General features: G+C 38.2%; 1 protein-coding gene across 3 annotated transcripts in view; it reads left to right on the forward strand.

Annotated features, from left to right (window-relative positions):
• Positions 1–14,636, forward strand: part of CLUL1 (clusterin like 1) — a 32,220-nt gene extending 17,584 nt beyond the window's left edge. Inside the window, exons 2-8 of one of the 3 annotated variants that reach the window (XM_083821881.1) lie at positions 3,130–3,239; positions 4,579–4,727; positions 7,414–7,581; positions 9,539–9,983; positions 11,244–11,381; positions 12,862–13,076; positions 14,212–14,636. In XM_083821881.1, coding sequence (XP_083678007.1) covers positions 3,137–3,239; positions 4,579–4,727; positions 7,414–7,581; positions 9,539–9,983; positions 11,244–11,381; positions 12,862–13,076; positions 14,212–14,379 — 1,386 coding nt within the window. In that variant the 5' untranslated portion in view covers positions 3,130–3,136 and the 3' untranslated portion in view covers positions 14,380–14,636. Of the gene's footprint in view, positions 1–3,129; positions 3,240–4,578; positions 4,728–7,413; positions 7,582–9,538; positions 9,984–11,243; positions 11,382–12,861 lie in introns of all 3 variants that reach the window. The other 2 variants (XM_083821880.1, XM_083821879.1) reach the window with 2 other exon arrangements.
• The last annotated feature ends 88 nt before the right edge of the window (positions 14,637–14,724 follow it).

The following is a 14,724-nucleotide window of genomic DNA, read 5'->3' on the forward strand; positions in this document are numbered from 1 at the left end:
ATATCTTAATTTGCAGCCACAGCAGTATGCTCTGAATTATCTGCTTGTATTAGCTTATGAAAAAATAGGCATGTCAGTACCATAATGTGGTGACATGGCACACTATGGGTGAGTGAATCACTCAAATTCAGAAGAAGATAACACATTAAGAGGAAACAGTTGAACATGGTAGCTGATACAAAAATTGGAGATATCCACAATGGGTCAGTGCAGAACAGATTTGAAACATTAAAAGAAAATAGAATGGATATTTGATATGTAACCTGAAGTTATAATTTTGGAGATTTCTATTTAATTAAATTCAAAATGGAAATGTGAGAGAAATGATTTCCAGAGTGAGCACTACTAGTAATTACCTTTCAAGAACAGAGTGTTGGGTTCCCAAGTGCACTTCAAAGATTAAATATAAGTCCAAGATTAACTTTAACAGGCATATTAGCTATAGATAATTTTGTCTTCAGGTTGAAATTTCCCAGGTTTCTTATACCTCCTATTTCAACCATCATATATATAAAAAATAACATTCGAGCAAAGAATCGGGATTTTTTTTTTTAATGAATAGATCTATATAAAAATGCTTATTTCCTTTTGCTTACATAGTGGGTATAATAAGACGAAGAATAACACCTAAGACAATGCAACACACTTCACAATGTTCAAAATCAACAGAATTGAGAAAAAAGAGCCTGACATGCATGAGGCTTCAGCACTGATTTCCCTTAAGGACTAGCGTTGCAAGGTGCATGAATGTGTTTGACTGTGGACCCACATGGGCGTTCATAAGAAGAGCAATTCTGAAAACAAGCTGTGGAATCTGTGCCTGAGGCAGCCTCCAGCCTCTCCACACTTTGGCAGGGGTGCTGGTCTCCCTCCCCATGGGGCTGAGGCTGGCTGCTTTCTTGCAAATTGCTATGAGCTTTGGGCGATCTGTTGGACTGCCATTTTTACTCTAGATCAAGTACAGTTTTGTCTACATTGAGTCAGGCTGCTCCTGGCAGGGGACTGCAAGTCCTTCAAGGGTGCTTGCTTGGTATAGTCACAAAAGATAATTTGAAATATTTTGTGCAATGATGAATCTTGGTCAAGAAGTCAGCAGTATTTCAGTGAACCAGCAATTCATATACATTAAAACAAAAAATGAATTCCCCTCCCCTACATCATTTTCAGAAAATAAGAGTGGAGCTATATGAATATGTAATGCAAGTCGAGGACTTGAAGTTCCCATTAAAAGCTAACGGGTTCTCCATTCTTCCTGACATGTTTTTAAAAATAATAACAATAAAAAAACAAGTCCCTTGCCTAAGCACCACTAGTTTTACTGGACCTTGACCATCAATCACCAGTTGACTCTTATGAACTACGAGGTAAACAAACAAACAAAAGGGATGTATTAAAACTGATGTTACTGACCACTAACCACATACATCTACTTTCACTGTCCCCTCTTTGACTTCAAGGGAGTACTGCTGGTGAGCATCACAGGTGCGATACGACCTGCCAACAATACTCATGCATATTTTATATCAAGCATCTGCTAGCATTTAAGTATCTCATTTCAAAGTATCTAAAACTTCATGCAGCTCAGAACCCAGATGTACTTCAGACACATGGGTTTACTGAAGAAAATCATTAAGGGGGCAAAGCCCCCAAACATCAGCAAGAATAATGATATACAAAATGCCAAGATTTGCTTATCTCATCTCAGACTCTACTCATATGCCAGACTGCACCTGGGTTCCCTAATTCTTCTAACTTCTGTATCTTCAGAAGGTATATGAAGAAAGCCGTGACGTAATTCAATGTTTTTTACAGCTGAAGAGATTAAATGTTGGAAGCTATTTTTAGCCAAACTAATTGTAACAATTTCACTAAGAACATAAGCTGCAGATGTCTCCTAAGGTAAAAAGCAAGATGACTGAATATCTGTAAAGAAGAGAGGACTACCGAAAAATAGCAGATCCACTTCGCGTTCAATTATGTAATTCTATCCAACACTCCCCCTAGTGGTTTTGCCCACACGGCTGAGCACGAAGTCCCATAGAAGCAACCCCCCCGGCCTAATGACAATATGTCCCATTAATAGGATTAAGTACCTTGTCATCAGATAAGTCGAACATGGCAAAATCCCTGTCACTCTGAGCAATTAGATCAGAGCGCAGCCCCAGCCCTTCCTGACGCGGGCAGCAATTTTTCAGAAGACGTGTTTCCAGTATTAATGGTAAATATGCTGCTTTTAACTTTTCTTTGGTAATGGGTTTGTATTTCTTTGCAAAGTTAATCAGTCTTTAATTATAAATGTAAAGGTAAAATGTGCAAGTGACTGTAGAAGTAAATCCAGGATATAGATAAATCCCAGCTCTTCATTTACATATGCACTTGCAGCTGATAATTGCATCTTCCAGAAGGCTGCACTGCCTAACAAGAAGGAACGTAAACACCGCATTTACTTCATGAGATGAGAACTATAAAGTGTAGTTGCATGGTTTCTAAAAAATAAACCTTTCTCTTGTAGCTGTATTTGGGAGGGAAATATAGCAAAAGTCATTTTTTCCTTTTTTTTTTTTTTTTTTTTTAGTAATTTCTTTAAATTGCTGCTACATTTACTTATAAAATTGATCTAATTGCCAGCCTCTTAGCACACCTATTACTGCCTTTGCTATGTTAAGTATTATCCTGTAGGACAATGAAAGCGGACACATATTTGGAGATAAGAAGGGGAACAATATTCTAGAAATTTCCTTTTCAAAACCTAGCAATAATGTTTAGCATGGATTCGTGTATAACATAAACTAACAATAAAAAGAGTAAAAAGCTTTTAGTGTAAGAGACAAGAGACAGACTGAGCTTCATAATCTTCCAGTTTTATATTTTTGTGCCCTGGTTCTATTACACCACTGTGTAAACTCAGTGGAATTGATCTATTAGTATGAATAAATAGAGTACGAATGAGGTCACCTTCTTACTCGTGTTTTTACTAACAGTAGCATTTAGGAGTATATTATAGATCTGAGAAACCATAGTTAGAGACAAAAATAAAGGGACTTGTATTATGCTTAGTAAAAATTACCTAGACATTTGGCCATCACAAAGACGCTTACATCTAACTTTATCAACCTGCTTCTTTAACAGAAAGACCATGAAGTCCTCTTGGGTATTTCTAATATGTGTGCTCTGTCTGAATGGTCACCAGTGTGCACCGACAAGGCAGGAGGAAACGAATCTCCGGGAGAGCCTCAAGAGTATGTATGCGTTTCTTGAGGGGTGGGTGGTGCTGAAAGCCCCTAGGCCCAGGTCTCCATTCAGGCTTGCCCTGGTGCACTTTGACTTTCACGCTCATTGCAGTCAAGAGATCTGTTTTCATGTGCGGAGCTTAGAAACTGACATAGCTGAATTTTGCTGAAGCAAAGCATACACACGCACAATGGGGAAATAAGAACAATTGAGTGAGAAACTAAAGGTATTAACAGAGAAGCCTCCTGTGACAAAATAAACTGCTTACATTTTTATAGGTTATTTGGTCCTTCATAGATCATTAGAGTTTAAGCTGAACTCAATGGTCAATCCCACTGATTTTTGTTTGTTTAAATAACCTTTGCAAATATTTATTCCAGAATTATATGCTTAGCTGGAAAAGATGATTATTAAAAATAAGTGAAATAAAATGACTTAATTTAGGAAAAAAAAACAACACGACCTTACAACAGATGTTCTGTGTATACTCACCTCTAAGCATGGCTTTATTGTGTAGGTAGGAATCCCAAGAGGATCAGCCATGAAATATTCCTTTGCTTCTGTCTATTTTAATAGTACTTCTGTGACAAACAAAATGTTAGAGAAGGGGAAGAGAGATATAATGGAATAAATGAATGCCATATGCTTTTGGCAGTCTCATGGTAGTGTGCCCTTTACTTGTTTTGTATAGCTCCAGTAATATTCAGGGTATTTCTGCACAGGGAACAAATACAGATAATGAATGTGCACTTATGAAGAGATTCAAGATGCAACATGGAGACCAGTCTGGCATTTCACCAAAACTCTATGGGTGTTACCTCACAGGAACTCTAGAGATTATATTTTTAGGAAAGCAGGTTGCAGGCTCCTGTAATCTACATTTTCAAAATATTAAACCCTCACAGACTGATTTCAGATCAAAAATAAATATAGAGGTTATGTCATTAAGAAATTAGTGAGCAACCTTTGGAGACACCCAAAACCCAGGATGAGGTCCTGAGCATCCTGCTCTAGTTGACCCTGCTTTCAGCGGGTGGGTTGGACACAGTGACCTCCAGAGGTGCCTTCCAACCTCAACTATTCTGGGGTTTGGTGATCAGAAATGGGACAGCCAAGTATATAGCTTGAATTAAACACAGCTAATCACTGTCAAAGACTCTGGGCCAAATTCTTAACTGATGGAAATTGCCTTGGCTGCATGTTATTCAGCATTCACTGACCCAAGGTTTGGCAACTGTAGGGAAACATAGAGCTGGTTTGCTTTCCTTTGTCATCTGTGTATGGCAATTTGCGCTAGTGCTCAAACTGGATTAAGTCACTCTATAATTTTATTTATTTATTTATTAGTGTTATCTGAAGTTGGAGAGAAATATGTAGATGAAGAGGTAAAGAAAGCTTTGATTGGTATTAAGCAGATGAAAATTATGATGGAAAAAAATGAAGATAAGCATGTAGATCTGATGAAGACCTTGAAGAAGAGCAGTGAAGAAAAACAGGTAACAAATGCATCCGTGTTTTTGTTTGTTTGTTTGTGTTTTATTTTTTATTTTTTAAGTTGTGGCTATTTTTAATCAAAAGATGAGGCAGATTGTACGTGGTTTTAGCCTACCTCCTGGATGTGGTATAGCATGCTATTATGCTAAGGCCAAAAACCAACCAAGAAAGGATCCCTTGGAGTCTCCCTTTTTCTGGGAAGAATTCAAGCCATATTGTATATACACTCTGAGGAGCATACATCTTTTTTGTGGTCACATAGCAAAGCCAGGAGCGATGGCAAATCTCTGCTTCTGCTTTTTCTTACCAGCAAAAGAAAACTCCTACAGCAGCTCTGTAGAGGTTCTCAATATATGTATCCTTGAACCAGGAGCTGGGCCAATTGACATCCTTTTCTAGCCTGGATTCACACTTCTGAAAAAGTTAAAATATTAGCTCACATTTGCCACTATCTTAAGAAAGAGGTTGTGTGTTTGCAGGAACCTGGCATATTGAGCCTTCAGTTCTGACTGAAGCTCTCAGACTGCACTGGAGTAAAGCACTGAATGAGACCAACGCCTGTCTCACTGGTGCCTTTTCCAGATTTTCTGGTTCTTTCAAAACATAGAGATGAAGAGTTTCCGTCTTTCCTCAGAAACACAGCTTCCAAACTGAGTGCCATAGTGTTAACTTCTCCCTTGTGGCTGAATGTCTAAGGCATTTCTAAACTGAAAATAAAGGAGCGAGCAGTAGACAAAATGCAGCTGAGTTACCACAAGTTAACACGTTACGCTGTCTCGGCCCATCCTGGTTGTACGTTAAAATGTGTCATCTGACACCATCCCCCTTGGGATTTGGGTTCTTGCATTTTATTCTGCAATTATTTAGTGACAAGAAGTGGCCTAGGCATAGTCAAAGCTGGTGGTGACCACCATGTGAAAACATAGATGTTCTGCAGTAAAAGGAGCCATGAAATGCTCTACGTGGTCTCAAACATTATTTAGGAGAAAGAACTTGAGTTTGTAACGTCCAGCAATGTGTTGAATTTATTTCTTTATTGCTTTTATGGTTCATTTCTAGAAATCACCTCCTTCACTGAATGAAGACCAAGGCAACTACAGGCAGCTTTGCAAAGTTGTTTAGTGCAGAAAGTCCAGCTGCTCTGCCCTCCATGTCCTCATACACTGCAGGCCTCAAGGCACTTCTCAGCTTGCTTTACAGACTTCAGACCTTCAGAAAAAAATTATATTGCTGCAAATAATAATGCTCTCTAGAGAAAGTACAGGGGATTAGAGGAAATCCTAATGTCCTGGTGCAATGCCTAAGATTAGAACAATGTTCTCAGATGATCCAGTGAAGTGGAGAATGCTGTATATTAAAAAAAAAAAAAAGAAAGAAAAAAAAAAAGATCCTAACTATTGCTTTCAGTGAGCTTGAAGGAAGATTCAATTTTGGCCCACCTTGGAGATTAGTTTAAGCTACATGTATTAGCAAGTCAAAAAGCTCCTAGTAACTTGCTAACATCTTTAGAAACACCACTATGTTCCCATTATTGAGTCCATTGTTGGTTCTTACTGGATGATTTCATTTGCACAGAACTTATCCCCAACAGCAAGAGTTCATAAAACACTGAATAAATATATTTAGAAAGATCAGAAAATAATTAAACATCAAACATGAATACCAAAATTACTAGCTCCACCAAGCACATTCTGACAAAAGTCTTATTTTCTCAGAGACTCTACTGAAATACTGCCAGGAAGGAGTAAGGCTGACCAATTAAATATTTCTGTCATACTTAGGAACAGCGTGAAATAGTGTTTGGAAACCTAAAGTATTAAAATATGTTGCACTGGGAGAAATAAATTTATGATGTGCAATCTACTTTAACAAGAAGAAGTTTTCTGTCTTTCCATTGTCCAGTCTATTCTAAAATTCTTCTTCTAATCATTGCTCAGCTTTGTGCTCTACTGGATGAAGAATGATCCAGTAATTAGAAGCAGCATTGCAAAATGCATCTTGTTTCCATTTGGTGTGGAAGAAGTACCTCACACTTCCACAAGGGGGGGAAGAACCCCCTCACTACAGTCTTTGGATTAGCATAATCCCAAAGAGAGGAAAATACATACTTATGAATACTTCTGCATTAGAGAGAGAATTTATGCATGGCAAAGACCTAGCTTCATGAAGCATCACTGGCCCTTAAAGAACAGAGCAAAGTAACAAAGCAGACTGTTCTTCCTTCCTTCCTTCCTTCCTTCCTTCCTTCCTTCCTTCCTTCCTTCCTTCCTTCCTTCCTTCCTTCCTTCCTTCCTTCCTTCCTTCCTTCCTTCCTTCCTTCCTTCCTTCCTTCCCTTCTCTTTCTTTCTTCTTTCTTTCTTTCTTTCTTTCTTTCTTTCTTTCTTTCTTTCTTTCTTTCTTTCTTTCTTTCTTTCTTTCTTTCATAACCTCAAAGATCCAGGTTGACTGTAGAGATAGTTTGGTTTTGTACATTACACTCTCTGAGTGTCAGGAAAACTCTATATGGGAAAGCTTTTCGATTTTCTCTTCCCTCCACATGTGAACGCAGCTGAAGAGGCAACCTACCCCAACGGTTAAAGATTAGAAAAAATGATCCATAAATAGGCAAAATGAGTGATCAACATTGGGATAAGTATCCAGGATATTAATCTGAAAATTGCCATCAACTGAATCTTTTTTCTTATTCAGGAAGCTTTGCGAATTATGGATGAAGTAAAGGAAAGATTAGAAGAAGAAGAGAGACAATGCCAAGTATCCTTGAAAAATCTATGGGATGAATGTGAATCTTGTTTAGAAAGTACCTGCATGAGATTTTCTACAACTTGCAGACGTGGTGCGTCAACATTTAGAAGCAAGGTAGGAAGAAATTTTGTATCTGGGAAATACCCTTGAATTCACATACTGGTTTTGGAGAGAGCACATCTTATTTTCTCAGTAGCCAGCTCTTTCATTTATATCAATTTACTAAAATTAATTTGATTTGGAGGGTCTGGAAATGTGAAGTTATAAGGCACAGATTACATTCAATTACATTCATTGAACACTGAGCCAAAGTGAGTTCTGTGGCACCCTGGCGTGGCTCCATGGGCATTGATTATTTCCCTGGCTCCCAAGGAGTCACTCCAGATACAAAGCGATGTATCTCACAGTAGGACTTGCATTAAGATGCTCAATAACTCTTTGTGAAAAATACCACATAGATTCTCTGTGTTCCATATGATAATCAGCAGAGTTAAAACTGTAGAAAGAGTTAGGAAAAGTCCCTGTGGAAAAAATAATCTGCTTACACGATATCATTCTTTTCTGTATTTAGGTTATTTTATATCTACTCTTTAAGTAACAAAATAGCTTTAAAGTATTTAATTGTTTTTAACAGAGGGAATTGCTAGCAGAGGTTTGTTAATTGTTAGAGAGATTCCCCAAGTTCTACCAGAAAGAAAGTATGCTTTCCTGGCTGGTACATTATTACAAGATTTAACAAAACTGTAATTTCTTTCTTCTTTTTCTTTCTTTTTTTTTTTTTTCTTTTTTTTTTAATTTGGTCATATGCTTTAACGGCAGCTTAACAACAGATCCTGCACAATTACTGCTACTGAAATTTTAGCCAGATTACCTAGCTTTCAGATCCCCAGGCACCGAAAAATATGCTAATTGAAAACTTACACATGGTGTGTCTCACAAGTGACAAGCTTTAGATCAAAGCTGTTTAGCATTTGTGCATATTCTTAAAATTATTCAAGTAAAAGTGTGGGATGTATTAAATTTAAGCCTATTGGTGATTCTTTGGGCTTTTAGATACTCCTTATTAATTCCTGATGTATCACCTGGACTTTCAGGAGTCTTTGGATGTCAGGTTGAAATCCCTGCAATAAAACATCCACTGCACCGCCACTGTCTTTGACACTCTCAATAACTTCCTCTGTGAGCTCTATGGTTTATTTGAAGCATTCAACGTGAGAAATGTAAATTATTTTTAAAAAAGAGGACAAAGACTCTAGCTGTGGCTGATGGCACACAGGCAGTGGGGGCAATACAAGCTGAGGCTGATCCTCCAGGATGGGTTCACAATGTACCTTCCCCCTAGTTCTGCCAAAATACCTGTCAATGTATACATGTACGTATACATATATGTATACACATATGTATATGTGTACATATATATTTGACATGGTGTTTCTTAACCCTTACCAGTTTTATAATGCCATAAACTGTGGCTCCACAAGGCAGTGTTTCTGCTCAGGTGAAGGCATTACGTCAAAGTGGGAAGTAGGGAACGAGCAGCTGAGACCTAGGGAATGGGAACCCCACGAAGCAGAGCTGTCGCTCAGTCTCCTCCGTCATCAAACCATGGACTCGGAGCCACTGATTTATTGATTTTAATGGGTTTCAGTTTGCAGAGGAATTTGAGCATTTGGCCATTGGTGAGAGGCAAGGGTGTTTACAGATTACGGTGAGAACAACTGCCTTCTGTTCTCTAGATGACACATAACTACCACAGAAATATTTCCAAGATAAAGTCCAAACTGTATGTTGGATAAAACCCAAAAGCCAATACTAACTTCAAGCCTCAACAGATTAAAGGCCAACTGTCAGCCATGTTTCTTCAGACCTGATTTGGAGTTAATAATTTAGACTAAACGTACTTGCACTCTTGAGTCTAACATCTTAAATTACTTTGGATAATTTGCTGTGATTTCGGTTGTTAAGAGAGTACATTGTTACTATAGGTATTTGAAAAAAGAGTTTAGAGCCACTTCCCTGAGAAAAATTGTTAAATTGTCTGGCAGCTGATCTATCTCTTTCTTATATTCAGGTTGAAGATTTTTTGAGGAAAATACCTACGCTTATTTTCACATTTCGTGAAGACCAAGGAAAAGACATCCAGGTTAATGAAAAGCCTGAGAAAGAGGATACCCAGCTAGTGAGAATGGAAGATTTATTTAGCCAACTATTATCGGACATGGGCTCAATATTTGACAGAAGTTTCATTTTTTTCAAGCACATGCAAAAAGAATTTGACCAGTCCTTTCAAGCATATTTCATGTCTGATCTGGATTTGAATGAGTCCCCCAGCATGCCTGCTTTACCCCAGGACACTACCAGAAGTGATGGCTTACAGAAAGACTGGGGCATACCGGGCGTCCTACAGACAGTCTTTGATTTCAGCAAGACAGTGTTTGAAGGTGTCAGTGCAGTGATTACTGAAGTATTCGATGAATACAAAGATAATAGAAGAGATTTGACGGAACAAGCCAAAGGCAAGTGTTGGAAAACAAAACTCAACTGCATGGTCAGTGACATCAAACCTCTCAGGCTTGCTAAACTATAGCTCATGGCTCAGTCCGTGGCATGTTAGTGTAAGACAAGGTATGGAAGCTCTAGAGGCTATCTTGGTTAAACAGGCATGCGTCAAGCATAAATTCATTGGATAAATTAAAAAGAAGAAATCACCTAGAAACCTCATAGAAATATTATAGTGGGACTTATGGGTCCTACACAGCCTGATTTTCATGGTATTTCTCAAAATGTTTTCAGGAGCTCCTCAGGAGCTCTTGAAATCATGGCAGATGCAGGTTTTCATAAGGCTGACTGACAGGTCTGATCTCAGCCTTTGTCAGGAAGACTTATGCATCATGCCATGTTGACATGTCTCCAACTCTAAAAAGTCAGGGTAATTCTGTGAGATGTCATGGCATATGCCTGCCCTTGCCAAATGACATTAAGCTCTGCCAGACAGCTGCAAGCCCTGCCTGAAGCTACTGGTGCAATGTAGTATACCAGTCAAATACAAAACAGCCATGGGATTTCCCAGTAAGCAGGAAAACACTGGGCATAACTTTGGTTTAGGTGATAACTCTCGATGGAGGAAACAACCCTCAGTCAACCTTCAGAATACAAATAAGCTTTATCCTTCCTATCTTATTAATGAAAATTAAAACAAACAAACAAAACAAACAAAAAACAAAGACAATCATTCCAATACATGCTGGTGCCTATCTATTAAGAGATCACAGTAAGGACATGCAACAACTCTGAGTGGGAGGTGGCATAGTCACTATACAGTCATCAGAAAACATAAATTGAAGCGATTCTACAAAAGCGATTTTTAATTTTTCCTGAATCATGACCCATGTTACCTAGGTACTGTGCTCTCATCTAGCTCTACACAATTACAAAACATCCTGATTTCTAAAGGTCAAACAGATCTTATCAGAATGCTCATGCTGTAAAAATGGTCCGTAGTAATATTAGGAACTGTTTGACTATCAGTGGGAAATACATTACCTGGCCTTTACAAGGAAATAATATGAATTCCTTGGAAGAAAACAGGGTTTACATCATCTCCTGATTTCTGTTTCTGAATGTTTAATCCCTATTTTTTGCTTGGACTTATGCCAGTTATTTTGCATTCAGTGCAAAAAGTATCTATATATAATCAATCGTAATAGGTAACAAATGCGTATTTATTAAGAACCTAAGCTTAACATCAGTCTAAAAATACTGTAATTTTGCCCTAGATTCTGACAGAAGTGGCATGTTCTCAAAAATTGTGTCTGGACATCAAAGAACTCTGTGCAAAGAGCTTCGAGAGAATTCCTCCGGATGCACACAGTTTCACGAGAGATGTCAGAAGTGTCAAGACAATCTTGTGCATGGTAAATACTTTCTGATTTTCTGATTTATTTCTATAATGTGTTGGCCATTGTTTTGTACATCTTGAGGCTGTCATTTTCTACTGTGCTGTTTCCATATTTTTGGAATTAACATCCAGTCACTGGGTTTTTACTGTAATTAGGAATTTAAGCACTATTAGTCATTCCAGATGATTTCAATTACCTTTCCCCACTGTCTCCACACAGTGTCAGTATAACTCAGTTGTTAACATGCTGCTGGAGGTCCGAACTTCTACACAAAATACCTATATACATTGTTAGAGTTGCCATCCTACAGAGCAGCAAGAGGTCAGGCAGCAATCAGTCCTGCCTGGGTGCACAAGTGCCAAGCAGAAAGCGAGGTGAAGCTGAAACTCCTGACACCGGCTCCTCCTGCAGACAACCAGACATAATGCCAGGCAGCATTAGCTCCTCAAAAGGAAAGCAAGCACTGAAGAGCTTGTAAAACAGGGCTGACATGGCAAATAAAAAGGAGAATGCTTCTCAGTATGTAAGAAGATGGCAAAGCTCTGGCATGCACTCTCCATGAGCACCTGGAAAAAAAATCGGACTGCATCACACAGAAACACTGTCAGGGCTCCCACTGCAGCATAACATGCCTGCGTTTCCAGAGTTATTTATGCCTCAAAAGCCACGGGAAATACTTAAATCCAAATTATCTTCAGAACATCTCCAGCGTTGCAGATTTAAATGATCCAATGACACATTTTGGAGAGAGCATTGGACCATTCCCATCTCACTAAAAATACCTTTTTGTCTACAGCTGCGTATTACACATACCAGTTTGTATCTGTGGTTGCTGTGCTATCAGCCTGAAGGTGTCCCTTGACAGTCCTATTTGACAGAGAATAAATTGAATGTGTCCATGGTAATTCTTGCATAGGAATAACATAATATTACTGTTTAAACTACACATTTTACAAAAGAAAAGAGACAGCAGTCCTCAGTCACATACTAACGTTTAGCAATTGTTAAATTGAGAAAGCAATTGATAAAGCAAATTAGGCCTTAACACTCATCAGGAATACTAACATCATGAATTACAGTCTTCTAACAACCCGTACACTTGGGATGGATTGATAAACGAGCAATTAAAAAAAGAGATAACATATAAGGAGATTAAGTAGTTGCTAAAGGTAACAACTACCACTTCTTCGTTACTATACCTGACAATCTATTGCTATGCAATATGATACAAACTTTAAAGTACTTGGTAAGTTGCAATACAGCAAACGGGTTAATTAATCCATTTAGTCATTGTAAGCCTAAACTAAAGCTACCAAAATAGGTCAGCAAGAATTAAACTTTTTTATTTAGCATTATTTAAACACTAACCCAAAAATACACCTCCTTGCTAGACTGTTTTTGTAGTTTTCCTAGATTTCTGTACTTCAGATAGAGAAGGCCAAGTAGAAGACACATGACTTTCTGTAAGCTTCATGCTGGCTGTCTTTCTAAACAGATTGCCCAAATGTTCCTGAACTGCACATCAAGTTTGACGAAGCCTTTAAACTGGTTAATCTCTCTGGCGAGCAGTATGAGCAGATTCTCCAGATGGTTCAGCGCCATACAGAAGACACTTCCTACTTGTTGAGCAAGATGAAAGAAAGATTTGGGTGGGTCTCTGAGCTATCCAATATGACCATTGGACCAGAAAACATTTTCAATATAGTTAAGGTAAGGGTTATCTAATAAAGGGAACTATTGCACAGTGCTGTCTTCCAACTATGACTTGCTCACACGCATGCTCTTGGGGATTGTAGCTGTTTGCATACATGTAATTTTTGGTCTTTACAATGGAAAGTTCCTGCTCTACTTGAATTTACATATGCTTGGTAATCCCTCAATGAGCTGAAACATCCAGAGATTAGAAACTATTTTCCTCTAAATACTTTTATTTGGATGGCTGCCTGACAGGCTAACACGAATCATCTCTGATAAGAGCAAATTGATACTAGCAGCTTTGGCTGGCCTCCGATTACCTTCTTGGACAAATTTCACTGTACCAGCTGGTCATACATCCTTAATGGATCACTGAATATATGTACCTGTCTCTACCTATATATCCCAAAGCACAAAGAAAGCAACTGTTATGCAGGTTATTGCAGTGTAAGCTGCATATCATAAAGAGCAGCTGTCAATATTGCAGTGAATACATCATGATTAACTACATATTGCCCACAAGAATACATTCAAGGTAAATTCAGTCGATTTTACTGGGCAGGGACAAAGCCCGTTCTCCCTTTCAATTCAGAAATCCAGCGCACTACTATTACTACAAGAACTTTATACAAAATAATTGTGCAGTCCACCAACACCCCCCTCACCCCCAAAATCAGGAACAAGGAGACGAGCAATATTTAAGCACACTTTCCCAACCAAGTCTGAGCTATCTGCTCAGGAAAATAAAGCTACAGAACTAAGTCTGGTTTAGAAAAATACATAGGAATGAGTAACATCAACCATGCAAACTTTCCTTTGAAATTAATGGAACAACTCACACATAAGTTTTCATTAAGAGATCAGAAGCTCTTTATAAGTGTAGTTCATGGTTTAAATATTAACTTACAGTTGTTAAACACGGTCTTGCAGTGCCATGTCACCTCTTCCCACTGCTTACAATAAGCTTTGGCATAAACTCAAGACACCCACTGTCTTTTCAGAACAAAGTAATTTAAAGAAAGTAGACAAGTTTAAAATATTCTTCTGTTTAATCTTCTCTTATTAAAGATGGAAGGCACAGTATGTATAAACAAAACTGAAAGCACACAGCAGGTTGTAGTGTCTAAAGTACTGATTTGCTCTCTTCTAGGTGGTACCTGGGGATCCCTCTGGTGCAAATGAAACTGTGGTAGATGTGAATATTCTGACTTCGCCTACTTTCACCATTAAAGTTCCTCCGAACTTAGACCCACAGAGTGCTGAATTCATTGAATACATAGCTGGAAAAGCACTGCAACTATACAAGCAGAATTTTTAAGTGGTAAGTTCATTCTCTTCTCCTTTTATAGAGAACACAGTTCTTCATAAGAGATGTTTACATTGCAATAAACATTAGAGGGAACAGAATTCAGTCATGGTATGTTCAAGACCGTCTCCTTAGAAACAATGTATTGATTGAGAGACAAACACAAGCGTTACAGAAAACAAAAACAAATGCTCAATGTTCTAGCCTGCAAAATGCAGACAAGATGATATTAAAAGACTTCACTTATTTAACTGTGAAACCCTCGATCTTTAAGTAACATCTGGGATGAGGTAATGTAATGACAAATATTCCATCAGAAAAGAATTGCCTCGTAACCACAGTCCAGTGCTTTGGCAT

Source organism: Anser anser (assembly GCF_964211835.1).
Source record: "Anser anser genome assembly, chromosome: 2".
Lineage (NCBI taxonomy): Eukaryota > Metazoa > Chordata > Aves > Anseriformes > Anatidae > Anser > Anser anser.